General features: G+C 35.5%; 1 protein-coding gene across 1 annotated transcript in view; it reads right to left on the bottom strand.

Annotated features, from left to right (window-relative positions):
- The window catches only part of LOC113230168 (facilitated trehalose transporter Tret1-like), a 30,923-nt gene extending 5,934 nt beyond the window's left edge, over window positions 1–24,989 (bottom strand). Inside the window, exon 1 of the mRNA XM_026463973.1 lies at window positions 24,675–24,989. Coding sequence (XP_026319758.1) covers window positions 24,675–24,720 — 46 coding nt within the window. The 5' untranslated portion in view covers window positions 24,721–24,989. The remainder of the gene's footprint in view (window positions 1–24,674) is intronic.
- Window positions 24,990–25,491: the final 502 nt, after the last annotated feature.

Here is a 25,491-nt window from a genome sequence, read left to right as displayed (position 1 = left end):
CACGAATTATTATGGGTCTTTTATCGTAGTAGGTGCCTTACATGGTACATGATCAACCCACGTCCATGAAATGTGTGACCTCTATGAAATATTGAGCTACAATAAAAATTCAGACCGTGCGCTAATGATAATTGTTTAGTAAATAATCAATAGTAGTAGAGCTCCTAGTGAAAGAGTTCGTCCAAGGAAGTACTGCCACCTTACCTTACCTATTCCTGTCGCCAAGCTGTAATGTAAACATTACTACGTTCGGTTTTGAAGGGTAAGGGTGTTGGTGAAATTACAAGCACATGGACCTTGTCAACTTACGTCTCAGGATGTCAGGCGCAGTGGCAGTGCCCCTCAAATCTTTGTGATTTAAAGCCCTGAGTGGCACCACTGCATCTGTTACGGACAGGCGTGTAGTTTGTCACCAGGTGCACGACTAGTTCGTCCCGTTACTTGGAATGAAAAAGAAAATTAAATTCTTAAAATGTTCAATATTAAGAATTTAAAAAATTTTCTTAAACTTTCTATTTCCGACAAGGGGAGATAGACAGCGATATTTTTTAACGCACACACTCATAGCCCCCCATGGAAACCCAGGGAAACCCTGTGTCGCGGGTATAGATGTAGAAAAAAAGGGGAGATGTGGTATGGGGGCGTGGTTCGAGTCGCCTCGATATGGTCAAAATGACCATATCGCGGTGACACGCCTACAAACATCGCCACAGTGACATGGCGATCGTTGTACATACAAGATCTCTCGTAAAACGTGAAAATGCCAAGTTGTAGCGATACACCTTGTAAAAATTGGAGTGAAAACAAAAATTTTAAAACCAGTGAGATTACATTCCAGCGGCTATTTGCATTTTTAGTTACTATTTCTATTATTATTCAATATTCTCTTTTTGTCTCCATAGAATTTTCTAGACTCAAATATAGTGATGTTCATTTACGAAGACTTATGTTTATCGACAATAAATTTTTACTGAAATTTTTGAATTTCTTACTATAATATTTGTAATTAAAGTCCCTAAAATATCGAAGCGAAAAGCATTCACATTAAATTGATTTCTTTTATTTAATTATTATTATTATTACAAAACATTTTATTTCGAGTAACTTTAACACAACTCATATTTCGGACAACCGTTTCAATTTCATGTCAATTTGGATGTTGCTGTTGCTTGTAGAAAAATTTGTGTTTTAGATATTTAAGATATTTAAATTCCATTATACTCGTAGATTAAACGTAGAGTATTTTTAATTTTTAAGTTTTTCCAATGAGTTTAAAATAAAAGAAGGTTGGATTGAAGCTGCAGGAAAATCGAAAGATTGGTTTTCTTATTACTATTTCTGACTTTGTTTCAATTTCCATAGCAAATGCATTTAAAAAATAAATAAAATAAAATCGGCTTTATTTTACATGTGCATGCAAAATAAATTAGAAACAATTATAGAAAATTACATAAATCCTTCATAAAAAACAACATAATTTAATTTATTAAATTCGTTGATGGTTCGAGTTTACTCTTGACAGTGACAGCTTCAGCAACCCGTGGTAACGTATAATGGAAAATTGACACTGGCGACGATCGCCATATTTTTTATATTATTCTTATAAAACTGACACTGGTCCAAGCCTAGTGGCCGCCATTAAGAAAATAATAATAATTTATATTAATATATTAATTTAATAATACACCAGTACCTGTGTAGATATAGTATGAAAAATGGATTCTTTTTTTAATATTAAAACAGCCACATGGTTTCCAACTATCGATTAGGTAGGACCAAATCCCTCGTTGAGTAGCGTCAGTTTAAGGTTAATAAGGTTAACAATTCACGGAGCGGTTTCCATCCGCGCCCTCCGGTGCCGCTAGATAGCGGTTTTATTTCAATACTTACGACCCTGCAAGTTTGTGCGGGCACGAAGCTGCCGCGGTTGCAGGCACGAAACCGTTGCGATTGCGGAACGGACCGCGAAGTTAGTGGGAGTTAATTGCAAGTCGCGCGGTTAATAGAGAACTTACCCTGCGCGCGACTGCACCACATTGAGTCTGAACCGACCGCCAGAGTGTGCGGGCGACGACGGCCACCAAGCGTCATCGGTCATCGCGTCCTGCGCGGGTCTACTAGTACCCCGCCACGGCAACCGCGAGCAACCGTCACCACTACAGGCGTAAAACGCGCCGTGAAATGTGCAGTTAAGTATGTAAAATTAGTATTTTACATACTTAACTGTTACATTCTACACATGCCGCGGTCCCGTGGCGGACGCGGGTGAAAACCGCTCCGTGAATTCTTAGTGTAAGGAAAAATGAGTTTCAGCGCCATCTAATGTGTAATAGTTAGCTATTGTTTGCTAGTAGTATTTTTACTAAAACGCCACCTGTTGGTGAATGGCTGAACAGGATGAAAAAAATACTGAAATATTGTAATATAACTCTTATTCAAGTGACTGTAAGTTTAATTTTGTTAAATTTTAAAATTGTTTTACGTCGTTTTAAGCCCTCTCAATCAAAATCTTTAAGTTATGGTAGTAGATAATAGAGCGTAAAGTTTGAATTGCACACAAGCTAAAAAGTGGTGACATCGATACTCGATCTTAGATAGCATCTTTACATATCTCCCCTTTTTTCTATATCTATGGTCGCGGCTACCACGGACACATTAGACAACCACAAATTACACCCAAACTCTCGAGAGAAATGTAGGCCATACAAATATTTCTCCCGGCCCGAGAATCGAACCCTGGACCTAGGCGTGGAAAACCAGCATGGTAACCGTTCAGCCACTGACGCAGTAGGCAGAGATTGGAAACGTTTGACAGGCGATATTGGTAAAGAAAAACCAATGAAAAAAGGAGCTTATTACCGAAGGGAATGATAATGAAGGGATGAGATAAGGGAAAGTTGTATCAAGAAATCAAAGTTGGGGTGCTGAACGGTGTTGGGGTGCTGAAGAGGTGGTTAACGATTAGGTACTCCACCGACAAGAGCCTAGCTCGTAAATAAGAAGGGCCTTTTTCAAATGTTTGAAAAAGTTTCATTACAATAACGTATCTATTTGTTATGTGTTTGTGTTGTGGTCGTATGTTTTATTACAATAAGTACAATTAATTACCTTCCAAAGTAAAGTTAATATAATTTTCTTCGAACAAAATTCGCTAACTTTATCTGACGAGATAGCCTATGGATGAATTTATTAGTAAATAACCTAGTTGTAGACTTTGTTAAATATGAACAGATGTTAACTTTATAAAGTGATTAATAAGTTCCAAGAAGCAACCTACAGGAAGTACAGCATCGTTTTGTACAATAAGAGACTATACTGATTGTAAGTACGTAGATAGATATTATCAGTGTACGCACCAGTGCTTCGCGTAACCACTCATAACGCTTTGTGTCTATTGCTGTCATGGTGTAATAATAACAAACCAATCTTTTACTTGCATGTATCAGTAAATACTAAAGGTGGTCATTATTACAACTGCAGATAATTTAATGCATTATTCTTACGCAATATATAACTCATTATCGAACAACTGTCTAAACGGCTGTACTGCTGTTGCGATTGCGTCGCGTGAACAGTGAGAGAGAGATGGCGCTAATCAAAAGATTGGTCGATGCTACCAAATCTTACGATTATAATCTTTCAGTGTACAGGATAAAGTTGTCTTTCTCATTTTATTTCCTATTATTAACTATTATCTTATTGTTATAAGTCACATATTTTAAACTACGGTTTTGTGATTTATGTAATTAAAAAAAATGTCGATTTTAATATTTGATGTCGACAGGTAGTTAATATCAATCAATTTAAATACAACTGGTGCCAAAGATAGCCGTTTTGTTTGGTTTAATGGTTAATGGTTAAAAAAACAATAGCTTTATAATAGTAGCAGATTTGCGTTAATGCGTTGACGCCATTATCCACACCACATAGAACCATAAATAACAGGTTACACCACCAGTGTTGCCGTAGTGTTGCCATGGTCCTTGAGTCGCAGATTACATTGCGTTACCTGAAAAGTCACATGTCTTCAAACGCTACATTTTACAAGTTCGTTTTTTTAATTAAAAATTCTCGCTGTAAGAGATACATACGCATAAATCCTAAAAGTAAAAAGTAGGTACGCTCAAAAAAAATCAATCTTTAATCAGTAATAGATTGATCTCATTTGTTTGCGCCATCGCTGAAATACTTTTTTGTCTAATTTGGGTGCGTTCGTAAACTATTTAAGGTTTACAATAACAAATATATTGGGTTCCCTCAAAAGTTACGAAAATTATCTTAAAAACAAAAATTACTTACGTGTAAGAAATATAACCATCTGGCAATACTACACATTATTTATTCGCTCTCATTGTCATATTGAAACTACAAAACAACAGAATAACAGGCTTTTCCTGACAACAGTTTACAATAACATTTGCTGAAAAGTCGCATAACAGTATAATTCATTACTGACAAACATTTGTCATATCTAAATATTTATTTTAACCGACTTCAAAAACATTTGGAACTACTCAATTCGACTGTATTGTCTGTGAGAGAAAATTAGTAATAGTGCTCCTATGAGCGTCTAATTTGGAGGCGCCCTAAGAAAAAAAGTTAAGATATTGACTATTTTACAATCTCAGTTAAGTACTACTTTACCGTTTTTCCACTTTAAGCAACTTGTTTCAAGGGACGACTATTGTTATATTATATCTTTAGTCCCTATAGATATTTCGATGGCCGACAGTTTGCATCAATTATGCCCCTTGGACATGAAACGTCGATATGATCAGAATGTTTAAATAGAATTAACTTCGATATATCGCAATATAAGTTAATTATATAATGAGAAGTTTATTGTGTTCATCCAGATTAAAATCTACAAAACATATTTACGTGTAAATATATTGAGGTATTATTGAATTACCTATAATTCATTTCTTTATTTTTAAGCGATAACAAATAATTGTACATTGTATATTTACTTACAGTGTTGGTTAATTCTAACATAAATACACGTGCATACAACATCATTATCTACAAATTAGTATTAAAAGTAAAATTGTCGTGTGTGATGGGGATCTTTTTTTAACAGAAATTGTAAGTAAACTGTATATAGTTCGTAGTTTATAAATAGCGTTTACTAATTTGTTAGTAAATTTTGAGTAAAATAAAGAGTATTCTTGATTATACACGTTGTGCCTTTGAATTAATATAATTTCAGACAAATACGGTAAACGATTATCAATGGTAGTATGTCAGAAAATTTGTAAGATGTAGTCATAGATTTAGTATATGGGTACCTATATACTAAATCTATGGATGTAGTAACATAAGCATGTCGAATCGTTGAAATTTAAACAAATTTGGCGTTTCGACATAAACACAGATCAAATAAAATAATTATGTATATCAATCATTGACCTACGTCAATAGTATTTTTTTAATGAAAAATAGCGACAGACATTAATACGAGGAATTAAATTAAACTAGCTGTTTTTAACAGTTGTCTTCATAAAGTCACAAATTCATTTAAGGGCATTTTATACGCTTCTATAATAAGTTTCCGTCTTAAATTCAAAATTTGTCGTTCACGAGGTTTAAACAAAACGCTTTATAGTTTCTGCGTACTTAGATGATACGAATTCGTGGTAGAGACCCGATTAGCTCTTGCAGGTAGTCTCAATCTACGGTGTTTGCAATAAAAAAATTGCTTCCGTGGCCGAACGGTTATGCCACGCAGAGGTCCCAGGTTCGATTCCCGGGCCAGGAGAAATATTTGTATCGCCTACATTTATTTCTCTCGTGAGTTTGGGTATAATTTGTGGTTGTCTATGTGTGTATCCATAACACTCGCGACATAGAGTTTCCCTAGTGCAGGGCCTATGATGAGTGTGTGCGTTATTATTTTTATTTTTTATTATTTTTATTTTTAATAATCATTGTAAACGATAAATGTGTACCCTTAGAGTTTTTTTTCTTATTCTTCTCAGGAGAATTTGCCTTACGAATGAGCAGTAGAGTTTAGTCAATATGAATGATGTTTTCATGTGTAATTTGCTTACTTTAATAATCTGCATTTCTCGACCAATACAAATGAATATACAAAATAAGCGAACCACGACGAAGATCGTTGTCCTGTGAAAACAGAGTAATGAGCTCAGGTAAACTTAGACAAACAAACTGAAAAAAAAAAAGGTAAGCGGCGTTTGTTGTGCTCAATTGTTGTATTAGTTGGTAGGATATTATTCCGAACAACGGGAATACATTTTTACGCCTTAATGTATAAAAGAAGACATACAAAAAAGTTTGAATATATTTTGTTTTGTTCTTGACAACATTCGATCGTACACAATTTCTTCCATTCTTCGGTTAAATTACTCAAATTATATCAATATAGACGTTACGTTCTTCGAAGGTGTACGCAGGACCACATTGACCCAGGAGAGCTTCGCTAAGGTCTTCTTTCTCAATGTTGCGACGGGCAATTTTCACAGAGCAGATTGAAAAAATTGTCGATACGTATGAAAAGTAAAGACGTTTTCAAAAGTTTTACTGGAATGGACAGTATCGAAGAGTTTATGGAAGTAATGATTAAGTCGATGACAAACATGCCTTTTTATTATGTACACATTATTAAGTAGGTGAATTGTTGTTTTATGTTCAATTAAATTTTAAATCAAATTTAATTATATTTAGAATCTGATTCTTAGTTTATAACATTTTTTTTAGTATAATTTTTTTTGCATTTTAACTTTTTTGTATTACTTATCAAAGAACAACGGCGAAATAATTGTTGAAGGAATTCTTTAGCGTCGTCAAATATCATAATTACGAATTCGAATAACATAAATTCATAGGGTTTTTCAAATCATTCTAAAGGCCCTGACGAAGTCTGGAAATAAAATCATATTTATTATACTCAATGGCTACATGTAACCTGATATGGGCCATATTGCCTGATATAAATAATGATTATTATTATTTGCATGTGTATGTTAAACATATGGGGGCAGACGACGCAGAGTATGGCTTAATTACATCATATTAAAAAGGAAGTCTGCGCATCTCACTATAGTTAACTATACGTAATATATCGCTTATTTGGTGCTACATTGATGTAATTGTAATTTTGGCAAATTTGGATAAAGGATGTTAATATGTAATTAATTAAGTCTTAATTCAATTATGCCAAAATTGCAATTAAGTCAATGTTGCACTAAATGAGCGATATGTATACTTAGATACGTCTGACGCAAGAGTGATCAGCACTGTCATTTTGGACAGTGTTATTAAGTGACAAAGTAAATAGGTAAAAAATGACAAAACATTTATAGCGATTTGTAAAATTACGTCCCCAAAATCATTGGGCAGGAATTATCATGAAATGATAAAAAAAAATCAATCGTGTATATACCGTCTATATTTATTTAGAACTGTGTTTACATGATTACTTCAACGAAGAATAAATACAGATATACTCTATCTTAGATGCGTTTAAAACCACGAAACCGCAAACCATAAAAGGTGGGTGCTGTTGTGTAAAAACATAGCGAGTTAATATTACATAAACTCATCATCAGAAATATGAGCGAAGAGTAACGAATCTCGTTAAGTCGAATTGAAAAAAGTAATAAAGGAATCTGAAGAAATTATGTATGCTTTATAAAATTGACTGATTAATCTGGTACAGTTTTTATACCAAAAAATAATTCTATGGAGAAGTAATTTGCATAATTCTTTGACTAAAATTTGTGATCTTTGATATTTGTTTAACCATGTTTTTAGTTAATTTATAAGTAGACATACCAATGTCGTTTTGGATAACCTTTATCAGTAACGTTTTGATGGTCTCGATGGGTATAATGAATAGGTCTCAACGTGTGGTTGATTTTGCAAGGAAAAATCAATATCTGGCATCGGCCACTCTATCGAGAGTGATAGCCAGTGCTAGATGACACATGTTTATGTTAAAAAACTGTATGCAAAGTTGGAAAGTAAACAGTGTTTCACTGATTAATCACAATTTTCTTAGTAACTACTTTCCTTACTTACTTACCTACGGAAATCCTGTACTTGTGATGAGTCTATATCTTTAGCGTGACCGATTTTGTACATTTAAGATATTTTTTACCGACTTCAAAAAAAGGAGGAGGTTCTCAATTCGACTTATTTCTTTTTGTGTGTATGTTACGCGATTATTCCCACATTTGAGAACCAATTCCGATGGTTCTTATTTCGTTGATAGGGGTACCTAAATAGTGGTCACGTTCAAATTTGAAGAAAATATTCTAAGAGTGGAAAATTAGGGTATGATGATCCGGTTTATTGGACTTCATCCACTTTTTGCTAACCGATTTCAATAGAGCTTGGCCAACAGATGTAATTCCACAAACTTAGAGGTCTTTTTTTATAAAAAAGTTATAATTATTTGAAAACGTTGTAGGTCTGTTTATTCAAACAACACTCGAAAACTACTGGACAGAAAGCAACTTGGCCGGATCATAACTTACATATAATAATAATAGCTAACCTATATAGGTATTCCCACTACTGCGCACTGGCCTCTTTTCAATGCGGATGAACTTCACATACGCTATTAAATAGCTTTGCAGACGTGTGCAAGTTTCCTCACGATGTTTTTCTTCACTGAAAAGCTCATGGTGAATTACATTTTTCTCACATTTGGAAGCGAAGAGGCTTGGTTTCGAACCCGCGACCCTCTGCTTGAGAGGTGGTTGGACATTTGACTTACATTAGGCTACCACGGCTTACATAAATTCATGGTTTTCACGAAATTCATAAGAACCCTAATATCGCCTAAGAATGATAATCTCTATAGCGCGTCCTTGATAGGTAGATGGTGGCTTGGTAGGTAGATATTATCTATGCAAATTTGAAAGTCACCCAGAAGTTTGGGACGAATTTCGCAGAAAAAGTGACCATGACAAAAATATACAGGAGATGAACTAGCAGCGTCATTGTATTAAATTGGAACTACTCTATTGTAATCAACATTGGTATTTTTATTCTTAAGTAGAGAACATAGATTATGTAGCTTGTATTTTTTTTTCATAGTGATTGGCTTGTGAAACTAATTAGTCTCAATTCTGCCAGTGACCGTTTTCTAGTTTCATAAACGTCATGGAGGGTGTGTAGGGCGTGTTTTTACCGTCCTCTAAGGGTGTGTTAGATGATACATAAACAATTTTGTTCGGTGACCCAGAGGCAGTATCGAAGAGATTTTTGCACAAATTGATTCCTAGAACAAAAGAGACATCACAAGTCGTTAGAAACATCTATTAAATATAGTGTTAATACATGAATAATATACTACCGGACACATGATTCGAGTAACCTCGCATTTTTGTCGCAAAGGGCTAGAATACAAAAACAGTGTTATCATCGAAGAAAAAGTTTTCCTCGGTTTTGCAAATCCAAATTTCCAACAATATATGTATATATAAACGTAATAATTAATGAATTAATTTTTACGTTTAGTATACTAGTATCAAAATATCATAATCGTTTTTGATCGATCAAACATTGTTTAAGCTTAGGGCACTTAATTATGAAAAGCGTGGTGGTTCGAATTATGTGTCCGGAAGTGTATTTACAGTTTAATATGATTTATATGTATGTGTTTAAAAAGAATAAGATACATTTTTGATTGAGAGGATAGGAACAACTAACATTTAAAGGAAGTACGAAAAGGAAGGACGAGGGATAGAGGGAGGGAGGATGTCATATAGGGAACACCGTAATTTAGGGCAGTCAAAGAAAATATGGTCCACGTTTCCTTCGCGTAAACCGCACTCACACAATGAGTTGTCCTTTATCCTAAGTTTAGCCAGATGAATAGGATTAGGTACACGCGCCATCTAAACGAAGAAAATTGTTTACTTCGTTTTTTTATAAGCTGAACGGAATATGAAAAACCAAGGTTATATGGGAATGTGAGGCTGAATATCCGCATAATATTTGCCATTTTCATTTTGGGATATCTCCCAATACTTCGACCAACGATCACAAAAAAGGAATTCTGGGAGTAGGCAAAGGTCATGGAAATACAAGTTGAAGTGTCCAGTTGAACCGATGCGGTCATTGCCTGGTAGTCGCAATAAGCGGTCATGGTAAGGCCCCATGCATCTTGTAGAAGTGGTCGTTTGGCAATCAAACGTTACGGCAAATTACGTTAGATTGGGATTGACTTTTTTATTAAGAGTTTTGGCTTGGATACAAGTTCTTTGAGCCATGTCTTCGATTAATTATCGGGATTCTCAATAAATATTTTCCACTGTGGTTCTAATACATTGTGTTTTCACCTTCTCTTAAATAACTTAGCTATAAATTGTTACAGTTGTACAAATATAAATGCGATAATAGAAAATTTAAAACACTTGTATAGGTACACTCATATATTATTAGCAGATATTTAGGAACATTAGTGAATATCGAGTTCTTAGGTTTTCGCGATTGTTGTACATAGGAAACGAAACAATTTATCTGGATTTAAATCGCGTATATCTGTTTTTTCAAACAAACCGGAGTTGCGGGCCCTTTACATGTCCCATGGTCACAGTCAACGGTGACCAAGGGACTGTAAAAGGCCCGAAACGTCGGTTTGTTTGAAAAAACAGTTATACGCGATTTAAATCCGGAAAAATAGTTTCATTTCCTAAACATAAGAAAATCCTCGGTAAAGAGTGACCGGTTGTTTTACTTTTTTATTTCAGATCTAATTTGAAAATAAAAAATTTGTCGTCTGTCACGTTTTTCATTGATTGTTTTTTAATTTCCTATTATATATATTATAATAATACAGGTTTGTCGAGTGGTTCTATGTTGATTTAGTGGTTTTGTAAATTTGGTAAACTTTAGTACCTACAAACAGTTTTTTAATTTTATTAAACTTTGATTTAACCAATATTAAACCGTTACACTTTTTAAATTTTGTTATAAAATCTAAAAAAAATCGATTTTATTCAATAAGGGTCGAGTAAGGTTGTGTATCTTAAGACGTTAATTTAAATTTGTTGATATTAAATTTTATTCATTTAGACGTTACTTTATGAACTTTCCTAAAACGGTAACCAGTGTTTTAGGTAGCGTCCCGGGGTGATTTCCGCTGTTCTGGTACTAATAATACAGGGAATTCCCAATTTTGAGGCCACGGAATTCTATAGTAACGCACACATTCAACATAGCCCCGCACTATGGAAAACCTGTGTATGGTCGCGGGCATGGCGGGTGCCAAGAACACACACATAGACTACCACAAACTCACGGGAGAAAAAAAATTAGGCTATACGAATATTTGTCTCGGTCCAGAAATCGAACCTGGGACCTCTGCGTGGCAGTCCGGCATGGTAACCTTTTGGCCCCAGAGGCAGTTAAATTGGTAGGCTGGCATATTATTATCACTGAATTACATACTTATTCTAACTGTTAGCACGTTGTAATATAAAGATACGATAATATTATTTTGTAGCAGTAGCTCCTTAAGAAAGAGTTCGTCCAGGAAAAACCATACCCATTTCTGCCACCAGGCAATATATAATTAATATATATAACTGCGTTCCGATTTTGAGGGGTAAGGTTGCTAGTGAAATTACAGGCATGTGGGACTTGTTGACTTATGTCTCAGGGTGACGGGCCCGCGCCCGTAAGATGTGCATTACCACGAAAAAAGCAGTCACCAGATCAAAAAGTCAATTACCTACATAGTTATTGCACACAGAACAAAATCTTCAAGAAATTGATTAAATTTGTTTGAATAAATCGATTGCAAACGAGATCATGGTATCTGTTACAATTAATCAAGTCGGGCAATGCACAACAGTTCGATCAACAAGAAATAAGGATTTTGTTATGTATCAAGTGAAAGGGTTGCGGGCTAACTTTTGTTTGTCAGTTTTCAGTTGTCTATTTTATTATACATGTTTGGCGAGTTCCCTATTTATAGTGTTAGAACGCTATTTATGAGTAAAGTTCGATTTTCAATTGACACAATTTTGTAATTAATCTTTGGAAATAAACTTAATACCAATGGTAGCGATTGTACATTGCATAATGGCACCAATTGTATTTTTCTATGATACCAAGTCACGGAACGAACAAGTCGTGCGTCTGGTGGCAAGTGACACGCCTAACCATAGCAGTTGCAATGCCACTCAGAGCTTTAATCGCAAAGATACTACTACGCCCGTGTCCTGAGATATAAGTTGACAAGTCCCATGTGTCTGTAATTTTACCAGCACCTTTACCTTTACCTTACAAAACCGGAACACAGTTATGCTCACATTACCGTCTGGCGGCAGAAATGGGTAAGGTGGCAGTACTTTTCTGGACGAACTCTTTCACAAGGAGCTCTACTGCTACTAAAAATATTATCGAATCCTTATGTTACAACGTGTTAACAGTTAGAAGAAATATGTAATTCAGTAATAATAATGTGACAGGCTACCAATTGCCTGGCCTCAAAATTGGAAATTCATAGTACTTTCCTGGACGAACGCTTTACTTTTACTAAATTATTATAAAGCAAAAAATGCAATGAAGAAAGTCGTTAGTACAGTGTAAGTAATTCCTTTTTATTGGTTTCATTGAATTGACATCGCATATAAAAATCGTTGACCTACATCTCTTCTCTGAAAGACATTGCAAAAACTATTAAGCTCAGATCCCACATTAAATGTTAATTAGAACCATAACTGTGTGTCATTCGGGTCACGAATCATAATGTATAATGGACGAATGCATTCTGAGTTTATTGAATGATTAGTGCCAGATGGTATAGTATTAAGTACCTATTTATCTTGTGTTCTGAAGAAGAGGATTTGTTGATGTAGCCCTTGTAGTTGTGTATTGTTATTGTTACAATGATGAACAAATACAAAGAAAAAGTCCTTTGATCCGGTTCGACCATAGGTTCCCAAAATGTGTGGCTCATTGCCCACTTAGGCAAGATAAAAAAATTCAACGCCCACCACCACAAACAATAATTTGAAAACACGTATTTTTTAATGTTAACACAAAAAAATGAAAAGGAAAAATAAATATTTATGTCGACAAACTGGGGCTATCGTTTTCCCAACTGAGCTACGGAAGGAGTTAGCAGACCTTACAATTTCTCTGTGTTTGTTGTAGGGTTTTGTTTTCAATTAACCGACTTATAAAAAGGAGGAGGTTCTCAATTCGACTGTATGTTTTTTTGTATGTATGTTACGCGATAACTCCGGTATTTCTGCACTGATTTTCATGATTCTTTTTTTTTGGAAAGAGGGTACCTCCATAGTAGTCCCATTTAATTTTGAAGAAAGTCATCCATCTCTAAGAGGCTGTTCACGCATAAAGATTTATTTTTATAAATAGCGCCTAAATTTTACTTAAGGAGCAATTATTTTAATGGTTGATTTTGCTATTCTCCAATTCAAGGCGTTTTTCTCTCTTCAATATACTTTGAGTAGTGAGAACCGATTTTTATTGATTATTTATTTATATGTGGCAAACTAGGGGATATTTCAATAAAACTTAGCAAATCGACGTAATTCTACGTATTTTTGAGGTCGGTTTTTTTTAGTACTCTGTAATGAGATTATATTATTTTAACGGTAATTTTGCCGCAGCGACACCAGTAAGACACCACGATGTTTGATATTTGTATCAATAATAACAACGACCCCGTAGAGTATTTTCACAAAAAATGTATGACTATTCAATAAAATAAATATTTTTAATGAGTTAAAAAAATAAGAGAAATATTTTCAAGAAAAGTACAAATTACAAGTTTGACAATTATTAGGTACTAGAGTAATATTATATAATGCCGAATACAATCAGGGTACTTTTTCGTAACGCTTTGATTTCGATATCAGATATATCCAATTCTTATAAAGTGAATGAAATGTTATGGTTCATTAATCTAATTTGCTTTAATTTGCATTTCGAGGGAAATTAATTTGTACCTGTCGTATAAATGACGAAGAATTTTTTACAGCGTTCGTTACTTCCGAAGAAATTGATGACGCTTTGTCAAAAACGTGATACCATTCACAGTAGGGGCCGAGTAGTGAGTCTTGTTGGGCCATACATATTCTTTTGGTTTTTCATAGTACATTTCTGGGCTCCTAAGAAAAGCAAATGAAGTACATCACGCACGCCTTATTGCCTAATGGGTGAATATATCTTATGAACTTATGAGTACGATTGGAATTTTCGTTATGTAAAACGTAAAGGATAATATATAAAAATAATTATAACAATTTTATATAAATACCACATACAGGAATCATCAATTGATGTATTAATAAAAATGACTCAAGTGGGTACATGATATGTATTTGATCGCGATTAACATTAAAATTATGTGTTATACTGAGTTTCGGCGTTAATTTCCCATTACACTATCTTGGCGATGAGAAGTAGCAGCAAAGCTTCTTGTGAAATAGTTCGTCCAAGGAAGTACTGCATTTCTGTCACCAAGCAGCAATACTCATATTGCGGTTTTGTGGGGTAAGGGTGCTGGTGAAATTACAGGCACATGGGACTTGTAAACTTATGTCTTAGGGAGACGGGCACATTGGTAGTGCCCTTCACATCTTTGCGATTTAAAATTTGGAGTGGCACTGCAAGTGTGACGCTTACCATCAAGCGCGCGAATTGTTCGTCCCATCATAAAAAAGACAAAATTAAGAAAAAACCACGAAATATGGCACAAATTGATCCTGACATAGATAAATAGAATACCCATAAGGTGCAACTGTACTTCGTATTTCAGGAGTATGAATCATAGAAAATAAGGTGAAAAGCACATTGTTCTTGTCGCAATGTGGAAAAGAAGCATTCTCATTGCGTCGTTGTCATCACAAATTATCGAAATTTTGAACAGATTGTTAGGAGTAGTTAGTTACCATTCTCAGTGTTCCAAAGTTCTATGAAAGAAACGTTGTGGCATAGCGTGAAACTAGCATTGAAAAGATTATCATGGTTGAAAATCAAGTTGTCCGACATATCTTGTAATGGGGAAAAATTAGGTAAAGGTAGCTCTTAATTCGAAGGTGAAATAAAGATAAAAAAACAAGAAAAATAAATTGACGAGAACAACTTTAAAACACAAATTGTGAAGTACACCTGCTTGAGGTTGTTCGTCAAGAACCATGTGCAAAAATATGCGGCGGACGAGCACCGAAGTGAATTCAGGTTCCGCGAATTTAATTCTGCCCCACAATGTCTACAAACTGAATCGAAACTCCTTTCCTGACGAAGTCCCTTTTGAACTAAGCTTATGATGTGGACCAGTAACCTTTTGCCGGGTTAGAGTGAACCTATTGTTAAACGGAACACGGACAATGGATGACCGACTTACCGATTGTGGAGGCAAATTCTGGTTTGAAGAGTTTTCCAAAATTACTTAATTTGAAAGGGTTTTTGGTGCATGGCACCTTAAAGAAAGATGCTAAACTTTATTTTTATTTTTTATTTTTTTTTGAATAAATAAATAAATAAATAACGCACACACTCAACATAGCCCCGCACTAGGGAAACCCTGTGTCGCAGGTGCCATGGACACACACATAGACAACCACAAATTACACCCAAACTCACCAGAGAAATAAATGTAGGCCATACAAATATTTCTCCCGTCCCGGGAATCGAACCTGGGACCTCTGCGTGGCAGTCGGGTATGGTAACCGTTCGGCCAAGGAGGCAGTTTAAACTAGTGATTATGTGTATTCGCCCTGTGGATTGAACAGGAAAAAGCGAAAGATGAATTCAAAAAGATGATAATGACTATACTGGCCTCCTAATCATGACTAAAGCATTTGCATTGCAGTATCTTTCGAGATATTGGCACCTAAAGTTTTTTTTTTATGTTAAATAATGTCAATTACGCTAATTTTGCTTAACAATAAAACTGAAACTAAACAAGATATAAAAAAACCATTAGAGGGTCTTGTAGATCTCGTTTCGTTGCTCACAGATAAGTCAATACCTCAATTTGGCTACAATGGCGATTACGTTATTTATAATAAGAAGGGTAGTATAGTGGAACATTTAAAATGGGCTACTGCGATTCGATTAAGTACGAGTAGGCAGTGAATGTATATTCGCGATGAATGCGTCATATAAAGCTGATAGTTATCCCCCACTTCTCGGAAATGTAGCGTTTTTTCAACTCTTTGACAGTAAATACTTCATAAAGCTAAGTACTTAGTTAGCATACTTCATGTGAGTGGATGTGGAAATAGATGTTAACTTTGAATTTAGCGAGCAAGCAGCGGCTGGAATATTTCAAAGGTGATAAGTTTTTCTACATTAAATTAATGAGTGTCATCGCAATTACTTGATGGTCAGTGAATCCACATTAGCTAAGCATGACCAAAGATTGAAAATTGTACTACAGCGCATTGATGAATTTTATTTCAAATTAGTAAAAACAAGTGTCATTTTGGTTTTGGCTACTCAGAGCATCATTTTAGGATATATGATTGACGAATCCAGCTATTGATCACAGTAGGTACTTGGTACTTAGTGTATCGGGCTGGTGTCCGCAACTAGGTAGGATCAAAGTAGGTAGAGTATACAATTTATATCAAGCTGTCTAATGTTGTCATTGACTCGTGTCATCCATTAATTGCGATCGGCATCAAGAGAGGGTGTTGTATTATTTTGGCTGTAATGTCATGCACAATTATTCTACAGGCAGTCCGAATGTATTTGTAATAAAAATAATCTCATAGTCTTTCGGAAATTGTCGGAAAATAACAATGTATTCAAAAACGTTAAACAAAAGGAAAAAAACAAAATGCATATTAACAAAAACAATTATAAAACCATTTTGAATTGCTAGTATTGTTAATAAGGAAATTTGAAATATTTGTATAAAATATTCAGATACAGGCATTAACGTTTGAATTGCTGTTTAAATATGCGTTACTAAATTTAAACCATAGCGTTTGAGTTGCGAATTGGATGTCATGGAATAAATATTTTGAAAAACAGAAATACACAGTATGTTTTATGGACGTAACGAATGTTGCATAATGGACAAAATATTATATTGCATATGTCCATTGATGTATTTTTAAAATGGTTACAATGCGATATGAAGGTGCGGTAAGGTACTATGAAATGTACGTATAAATGTGGAAGCGTTACAAATAATGACATGGGAGTGGAATTCCCTGCCTGCTGATTTGTTCCCTGAATGCTAACTTGGGCCTTTTCAAGGCGAAAGTGACAAGGTGTAATATGGGTGTGCATTCTCCATCGTCACTTTCTAATAAGTTATTATTTTATCTAGTAGATATACATATGTATATGTATAGCATGGTGACCACCTGGTCACATTAACAAATGAATAATAATAAATAACGCACACGGTCATAGCCACAAGGGAGTTCCTTTATCGCGGGTGCCATGGACACACATAGACAACCACAAATTACACCTAAACTCACGATAGAAATAAATGTAGATCATACAAATATTTCTCCCGTTCGGCCACGGAGGCAGTACAGAGACATTGTTTTCAATTTCCTCGGACGCCAATGTCAACTTCATGTGTTTTGTAGTTTTAAGGATTTTGTATTGGAGGGTACCTCCATGGTGGTCCCATTTCATTTTGAAGAAAATCATCCATCTCTAAGAGTGGCTGTTCACGCATAAAGATTTATTTTTATTAATAGCGTCTAAATTTTACTTAAGGAGCAATTATTTTAATGGTTAGTTTTGCTATTCTCCAATTCAAGGCATTTTTCTTTCTCTACCTGGCAAATAGATGTAATTCCACGTACTTTTGAGGTCGGTTTTTTTAGTAGGTACTCTGTACTGAGATTATTAGATCCCTTACTTGAGAAATGGTTGGTTCTCCATACAAACTTTCAATTCAAAAGACAAAAGTAGTCTATGTCCTTCTCCTAAATCCCATCTATCTCTATTCCAAAAATCAAAATTGGTTTAGCGGTTTAGACATGAAAACGCAACAGACTGACAGAGAGAGTTACTTTCGCATATATAGTTTTTTTATAGTAACCAACGACGGGACGAACAAGTCGTGCGCCTGACGGTAAGCTGTCCATAACAGTATAGGGATAGCTGTCCATAACAGTTGCAGTGCCACTCAGAACTTTCAATCGCAAAGATCTGAGGGGCACTGTCACTGCGTCCATCACCCTGAGACATAAGCTGACAAGTCCCATGTATCTCTGTAATTTCACCAGCACCTGCCCTTCAAAACCGGAACATAGTAATTCTTATATAATAGAACACATTACTTCTTGGCGGCAGATATAGGTAGGTAAGGTGACAGTACTTGCCTGGACGAACTCTTTTACAAGGAGCTCTACTGCTACTAAATAATTATAATATTATTCTTAAATAAAAAAGCTCGTTGATTTTCATGGGCATACATAAATATAGGCACGCATACTTCTATACTATAGTGAGAAGACGTTGCGCCTCCATGCTAGACCGCCTCTACCGTAGCACCAGCGAACTACTGACTGTGTTCATAGACCGGTGGGACTCCCTAATGTTACAGCATTGGGTGCAGCTCCACACCAGGGTATAATTTTTTCATTTTTACTAAGTCCTAAAAGAAGTTGTTACTTCCAGTGTGGACAAGATTTGGAAATGCTTATAAATACTTATTCTTATTATTAGAACGGTGTAAGGTCAACTATACGTCAAGCTTGACACATAAGACTTTTTAATGGAACTTCATGCCGCTTGCGATAAGAACGGTACAAAGTCCAAAATGTCAAGCTTCTCGATTGTACCTCTTATCTATACAGGGCGTCCCACGGCTACGGGACCCGGAGGGAGGGTACTTTTATATATGTTGCAGATGGGATATTTTGATTCTAGAAGATTTCATAGTGTTTTTTTTTAATAATATTAGTGACGGGACGAACAAGACGTGCGCCTGGTGGTAAGCGACACGCCTATCTAATACAGTTGCAGTGCCACTAAGAGCTTTTAATCGCAAAGATCTTAGGGGAACTGCTGCTGTGCCCGTCAGCGTTCCAAACAGGAATACAGTAATGTTAAGAATACTGCTCGGCGGCAGAATTAGGTTAGGTTACTTAGGTAAGTTACTTTCCTGGAAAAACTCTTTCACAAGCAGCTTTACTGCTATTAAAAATTAAAATACTATGTTATATTAATCTTTACTTGACTCTTTCAATCAGCATCATAAATTTACAGGATGTTTCATTATTAGTACGAAAGATCGAGCAGAAACAAAGAAAAATTCCTTCGATCCGTCTGGATACGAACCAGCATCTATTTGCCAGACCCGGGCCAAAGCCAGATTGAAGGATGTTTTTGTGTTTTTTCGACTTTCGTATCAATAACATCAAAGTAGTGGAATATTTTCACAAAAATATGAATATCATGGTAACAAAAAAAATGATATTCAATGATATAGTATTACAGAATGTTTTTTTTTTTTCAATTTGAACGGAACGGACGGAATTTAAGCTATTGCCTCGCCTGGGAATCAGATGAGGTAATGTCAAAAATATGTTCGTATGTTTCATTATTATTCTTTCGATTGCGATAGAACTTTCGTGAATTGTTGTGTCCATGCCCACAAGTTTCTGGAAGTATTACATCCCACTGCTGGGCACGGGTCTCCTCTGAGGAGAGGGTTAATGCGTCTGTTGCAAAACTAAAACACAAAACAGTTTTTTAGTGGCATAAATGGCATAGCTAGTTTCTAATAATAAATGTATCTATCGTTGTATAATACATGCACGTATCACTCCGATATTCGAAATACGTCATTTATATTTTTTTATCAAGTAACCCGCTAAACTAGTTGTTCTGTAGTCTTGGAAGGTTTTTTATGCAATATAAAAATAATTCCGCACCACTTGTTATTTAATGAGAACGCCAATACTTATTTAATTGTCTGAAAAATAATTCGTTGAAATCTTTAAAATACTAGGTAACGTAACTAATTAATTATTAATGAAAAATAGCAAGATAATATTAAATATAATTATAACACATAAAATTAGCTACTTGTAGTGGTATTTTTAGCTATGTTCGGACATTGTTGTTGTCCCTCCAACCGCGTAAGTTTCTGGGGACTGGAGAGACGCTTCGACGTCGGGAGGTAAGCGTGCCTACAGCTCCGCTACGAAAGAGGAGATTTGGTAGTGGACTTTAGAGTCAACGGCGCAACGGGAAGTGACCGTGTCTACAGCTCTGGTACCTGTCTGGAAAATAGGGAAGGTGCTGTACGTGCCTTTGAGAACGGTATTAAGGCTTTTGCACTAGAGGAACACGAGTTAGTGCTGCATGTACTGTGTTGGTGCCCTAAATACAAATGGGAAAAAAATCCCATACATTACCAGGTGATGACAAACGGGATAAAAAAATCCCACTTGTTGCCAGTGGTGATTTCTACAGGCGACAAATGGAAAAAAAATCCCATGTTACCAGGTGGTGAGAAACGGGATAAAAAACCCCAGTAGTTGCCAGTAGTAAAAAAACAAATGGAATCAAAATCCCAATTAATGTTTGTTTATTGTCTCCATCGAAAGGGAATAAAATAAAATTCGAGTTTAATGATAAAAGTAAGTAAGGATAAATCAGTGGGAATAAAGCCTGTGGTGACAACTGGGAATATACGGTGTTAAACGACACGCCTGTCCATAGCAGTGCCACTCAGAGCCTTGAATTGCAAAGGTCTGAGGGACACTGTTACTCAGCCTGTCACTATGAGATATAAATTGACAAGTCTCATTGTATTTGTAATTTTATCGGCACCGTTACCCTTCAAAACCGTAACGCTGCAATGCTGCTTGCCGGCAGAAATAGGTAAGGTAAGGCAAGTACTTCCTTAGACGCCCTCTTTCACAAGGAGTTCTACAGCTGCTGTGTTGGAAAGATAAGCCAATATAGGCACTACCTTACCGTGTCTATCTGTCACCAGTGGGCGCTATGATGAGGAGATTCTTTCCGTTCACACCTATAAGGAGAAGTACTGCTACTAAACATTTACAAATGTCCTTAAGAATTATTATAGGTAAATGACGCCAAGGGATTTGAGCCATCGACATCTCGATTGAGAAGCCACCGTTTTCTCACTACCACCGCAGTCCGCCTACCTTATCATAACAACGTAATCGACATTTTTAGCGAAAATGTGTTATTAACATATCTAGGTTAAGCAAAACGAGACCCCCTCTAATCGTTTTTTTTTTTTATATATTATTTAGTTTCAAGTTTTATTCTTAAATAAAATCAGCGTAACTAACATTTTTTTACTAGCAAAAAAAAATTGAGGTGCGAATAGGTATGTTGAAAGTTACCGAAATGCAAATGCTTTAGTTATGAATGACGCTTAACGGTGATTGCAGAATATTTACGATAAGGGTCATTTACATTATCGCAGAACGGAATGGAGCGAATTTTTGTTAGCATACCTAATGAACTCTTTTTCAATTGTGTAACGCAGAATCTAGATTCGAGCCAAAAAAACAGGGGCCCCACTCTCGAAGCACGAAATCCATAATTACTGCCGTTTTCCCGTTATGGCTGATCTACAGACTTGAGTTTCGATCGGGGCTAGAACTAAGAATGTATGGCAACGCGATTTGATAGTTTCTAACGGGCCCTTTGATAGTTTTAATAGTCGCGTATGTGATCCATAGTGGGAAAACGGCTGTATTTACGAATTTCGTACTTCGAGAGTAGGGCGTCAGGTCGCGCGTCTTCCGGAGAATTCTCGCTCAGTCTCGGGAATTCCCGCAGTTACCGTATTGTAAGTGGTTTGTACGTTACACAATTTTAGAAATCTCACATCCATTCCGTTCCGCAGCATTGTAAATTGAGTCCAATTGTCTCCGGTAAACAAACATTAATGTTCTTTTTGAAAGATATCGGTTTTTTAATAGTGGATTTACAGCATCGCTTTCAAAGTCACTACTGCTACAATTTCAAATATGTCATTTACCCGATCGACATTTTTTCGCCATAACAATTCACTATTTTAAAATGATACTGAACATACAACAAAGCGTGGCCGCAAACTGAAGCATATAGGGTACATATACAACCTTTCAAAAAGACATCATAGTCGGTCTTGGTCACGGGCACTGACCTACCAACAAATGGACGTCGCGTCTAATGCAAAAATGTCGGAAAAAATGCCCGAAGTGAAAAAACGTGACATGTAACGAAATTCATAAAAATTAAAACATTAAATTTAAATTGTAACGTCATTGTAGTACTGCCTAATTTTGCTTGCAACAATTTAAGGGCCCAAAAAGAAACTTAACAAAATGCGCCATATTTATCATCGCCTGAAAATTACTTGAACGCAAGAGTAATGGAGCAGCCTTTATTGTAAATATTAATTAATTTTTATATGTATTATAATGTCGAATTTTGTACAAATTCACTTTAAAACATTATAAAAAATTTGGCAGATACATACATACAAATATTAAAAATGTGAAAATAAGCGTGTACTATAAGAAATGCATCGATATTCCAACTAAACGTCCGTAATTCCGAAAACCGAATTATAATAAAACTGACGCTTTCAAGTAATTTTGATGCTTTTCACAAAGACAAAATTAGCTTTTGTTTTGTAACGTTTCTAAAAAGACACATTTGACATAATGAAAATTCGACCTAACGTTATTTGGGGCTAATGTATTTTGTTATATGTATTATTATGTCGTGACACTTCTGATAGGTAATCCCAAGCCGTAAAACGAATACAACAATATTTTGATATTTATTGCTAACGTATGGAAAATACTGTGATGTGCTGGGTTGTGTTTGGGAATTTTTGTTATTACCGCTAACTTCATGGCATGTTTCGATCCATTTACAGGATTGGAGTAATGCTTCTATAATAAAAAATCATTCATTTTAAAAATAAGATCAAAATCAAAGCGATTCTATAGTTTCTTTGTTGAATCGTTTGTGGTTCGAACAGTTGTAAATGACCAAGAAGATTATATAAGCTTCTTGAAATTGACGTAATGGGTCTCTTTCCATCTTTTGCGCATGCAATGTGTAGAAAAACGACTGTTGGTAATAAGATTATTTTGTTTGCTTTACACATTATATTTATATTGTAATATTTATTATATTTACGATTCATTTATTACATAAATTAAATACTATGCAACTGTACAAAATAACACTTTTAAATGATAACTATGATAACACAATATATTTATTTAGTGAAAATATGATACAAAATCCGGTTTTTACACTTTAATGCAGTAATTTTTACAAGTTATTAATTATTGACAACAGCGCTGTCAGTCGAACACACGAAGACTGTTGTGCGATTGACGCTCTGTATGCGATTTTGACGCCCTATAAGTGCGGACACCTTTTAGCGCGAACCCGATGTCCATTTGTTTGTAGGTCAATGGTCACGGGATAAATTTTGAAAGGTGATCGTAAGTACTGTAGTTTAATAATAACGCACACACGCACTAATAATAACGCAAGCACTCATAGCCCCGCATTAGGGAAACCCTGTGTCGAGGCTGTCATAGACACACACATAGACAACCACAAATTACACCCAAACTCACGAGAAAAATAAACATGGGCTATACAAATATTATATTTCTCCTGGCCCGCGAATTGAACTTGAGACCTCTGAGTGACATAATAGCATGGTAACCGTTCGGCCACGACAGTGTAATGAAAACACCAGGAATACGAAATGAAAACGTGTCAGGAAACTTTATGAATCATGGAAAATGTCAATTGTTTCATGTACTTTGGTCAAGTCGGTATGAAACTTTTTTATTTAAATTTGGTACGTAAAGTTAATACAGTTACGTACGTTGCTTCATTACATAATTGTATTCACCTTTTAAAATTGGTTATGTGACCAACAAAACACCTAAAAATAGTATGGGTAGTAGAAAAATAGATTGATTATTTCAATATTATAAAAATTGTAAATAGACCAAATTTATTGAAACTAATAATTACTAAGAAATGGAATTACACATAAGAATGAATTTCATAGAAAGGGTGCTATTACTAATAATGTTAATATTGTTCACGGAATAACAAACTGATATTGTTAATGTTTGTTTAAAACAAAACCCTTTGAAATGCTTAGATCAGTTTTGTTTTGTGATAAATTTAGTGATTCAGTTTACTTACCTTAACCTACATGCATATGTTTTTACTCACAAACGGTCGAGAATTTAAATTACGTAAAGGGAAAAGCATACTTCTGAAATTTGTTAACTAAGAAAAAAACAGTTACCTGTTCACAGACAGCTTTGAAATGCAAATATGCGTGTAGTTTAGTTAACAAATAACATACTCATCAGTACACCAGCTGTTTATACGTGACCTATGTAATATCATTAATTAAAAAAGGTAAGGTACCACCTTATACTGATTGCACCTACAATTCTAAAAGGAATGGATTATAACAGGAAGTGTAACAGTGCACGAAACCGGCGTGCCAGAAGTTATTCAATCAAAAATATTTATACACCATCTGTTGTGGATAGTGCCAGAAAACACGTCACAGGGAGTACCTTACCCAATAAATAAAAGATGTGATGTGCAGATGAAAAAGCCGGGTCCTGCCCGTGTTGCCGGCACCACTGTTCGCACAAAAATAATTTTGTTTATCCGAACGTGCGAGTGAATACGTTAAAAATAAAACAAACACTAACCACTGAGTGCTGCTACATATTCCCTCCAGTTCCGTCTGATGCTCATGGCTGATTCTCGTACGGACTTTTGAAATAAACATTTATGCTTTGTAATTGGAATTTCAGTACATGTGGGCGATACACTGTGTCGAGTGTATGAGTACTGGAAATGACCACGCGTTGTCGTTGGGCTCTAATGTTATCCAGCCACGTGTTGACCGCGTTTCACCGTAAACGTGAATGGACTGAGGTTAAACGAAATTGTATAGACAGTGTTTCCAATTGTTGACAGTTTCAGTTGACAGCGAGCGAGTACGCGACCGTTGCGGGGCGCCGCCGGCATGCTTCTGTTCGTACGCCACTCTAGATAACACTGTAGTTTTTACTCGCGCATATTGTTTAGTGATTTATCATTCAAAGTCGAGCTCGTCTGATGTCACGCGCGATTCGTTTCACGCAGTTCCTTTTCATAAGCTCTATCATCTTTGTCCACATTACTGTAAGTAACATTCAGGGTTATTACGAATTTAAGCGAAGTACTAACCACAGCTTACAAATGTATGTTCGAAGGAGCGGCCTTCATAAAACACTCACACGTGGTTTTATAGCGAATCGTGTGCATTTTATTTCCTTGAGTTGTGGGCACAAGTCAGTGATATTTCACGGCTTCGTAGACGGTAGTCTGCATTAATTGCTGCACACGTCGCGGAATAATGCATTTAATTATCTCTACGAGCAACCTTTACTTGTTGTGTGTCACGATAAACGTTGTTTGCCTACTAGTTACTAGTAATGCATGTTCTTGACAATGACAGAGGTAGCGGATAACCTTCTACTC

This window comes from Hyposmocoma kahamanoa, unplaced genomic scaffold (assembly GCF_003589595.1).
Source record: "Hyposmocoma kahamanoa isolate Upper Pololo Valley unplaced genomic scaffold, ASM358959v1 63, whole genome shotgun sequence".
Taxonomy (NCBI): Eukaryota; Metazoa; Arthropoda; class Insecta; order Lepidoptera; family Cosmopterigidae; genus Hyposmocoma; species Hyposmocoma kahamanoa.
Note: the sequence above shows the minus strand (reverse complement) of the source record. Positions and strands in the feature narration are given on the sequence as shown.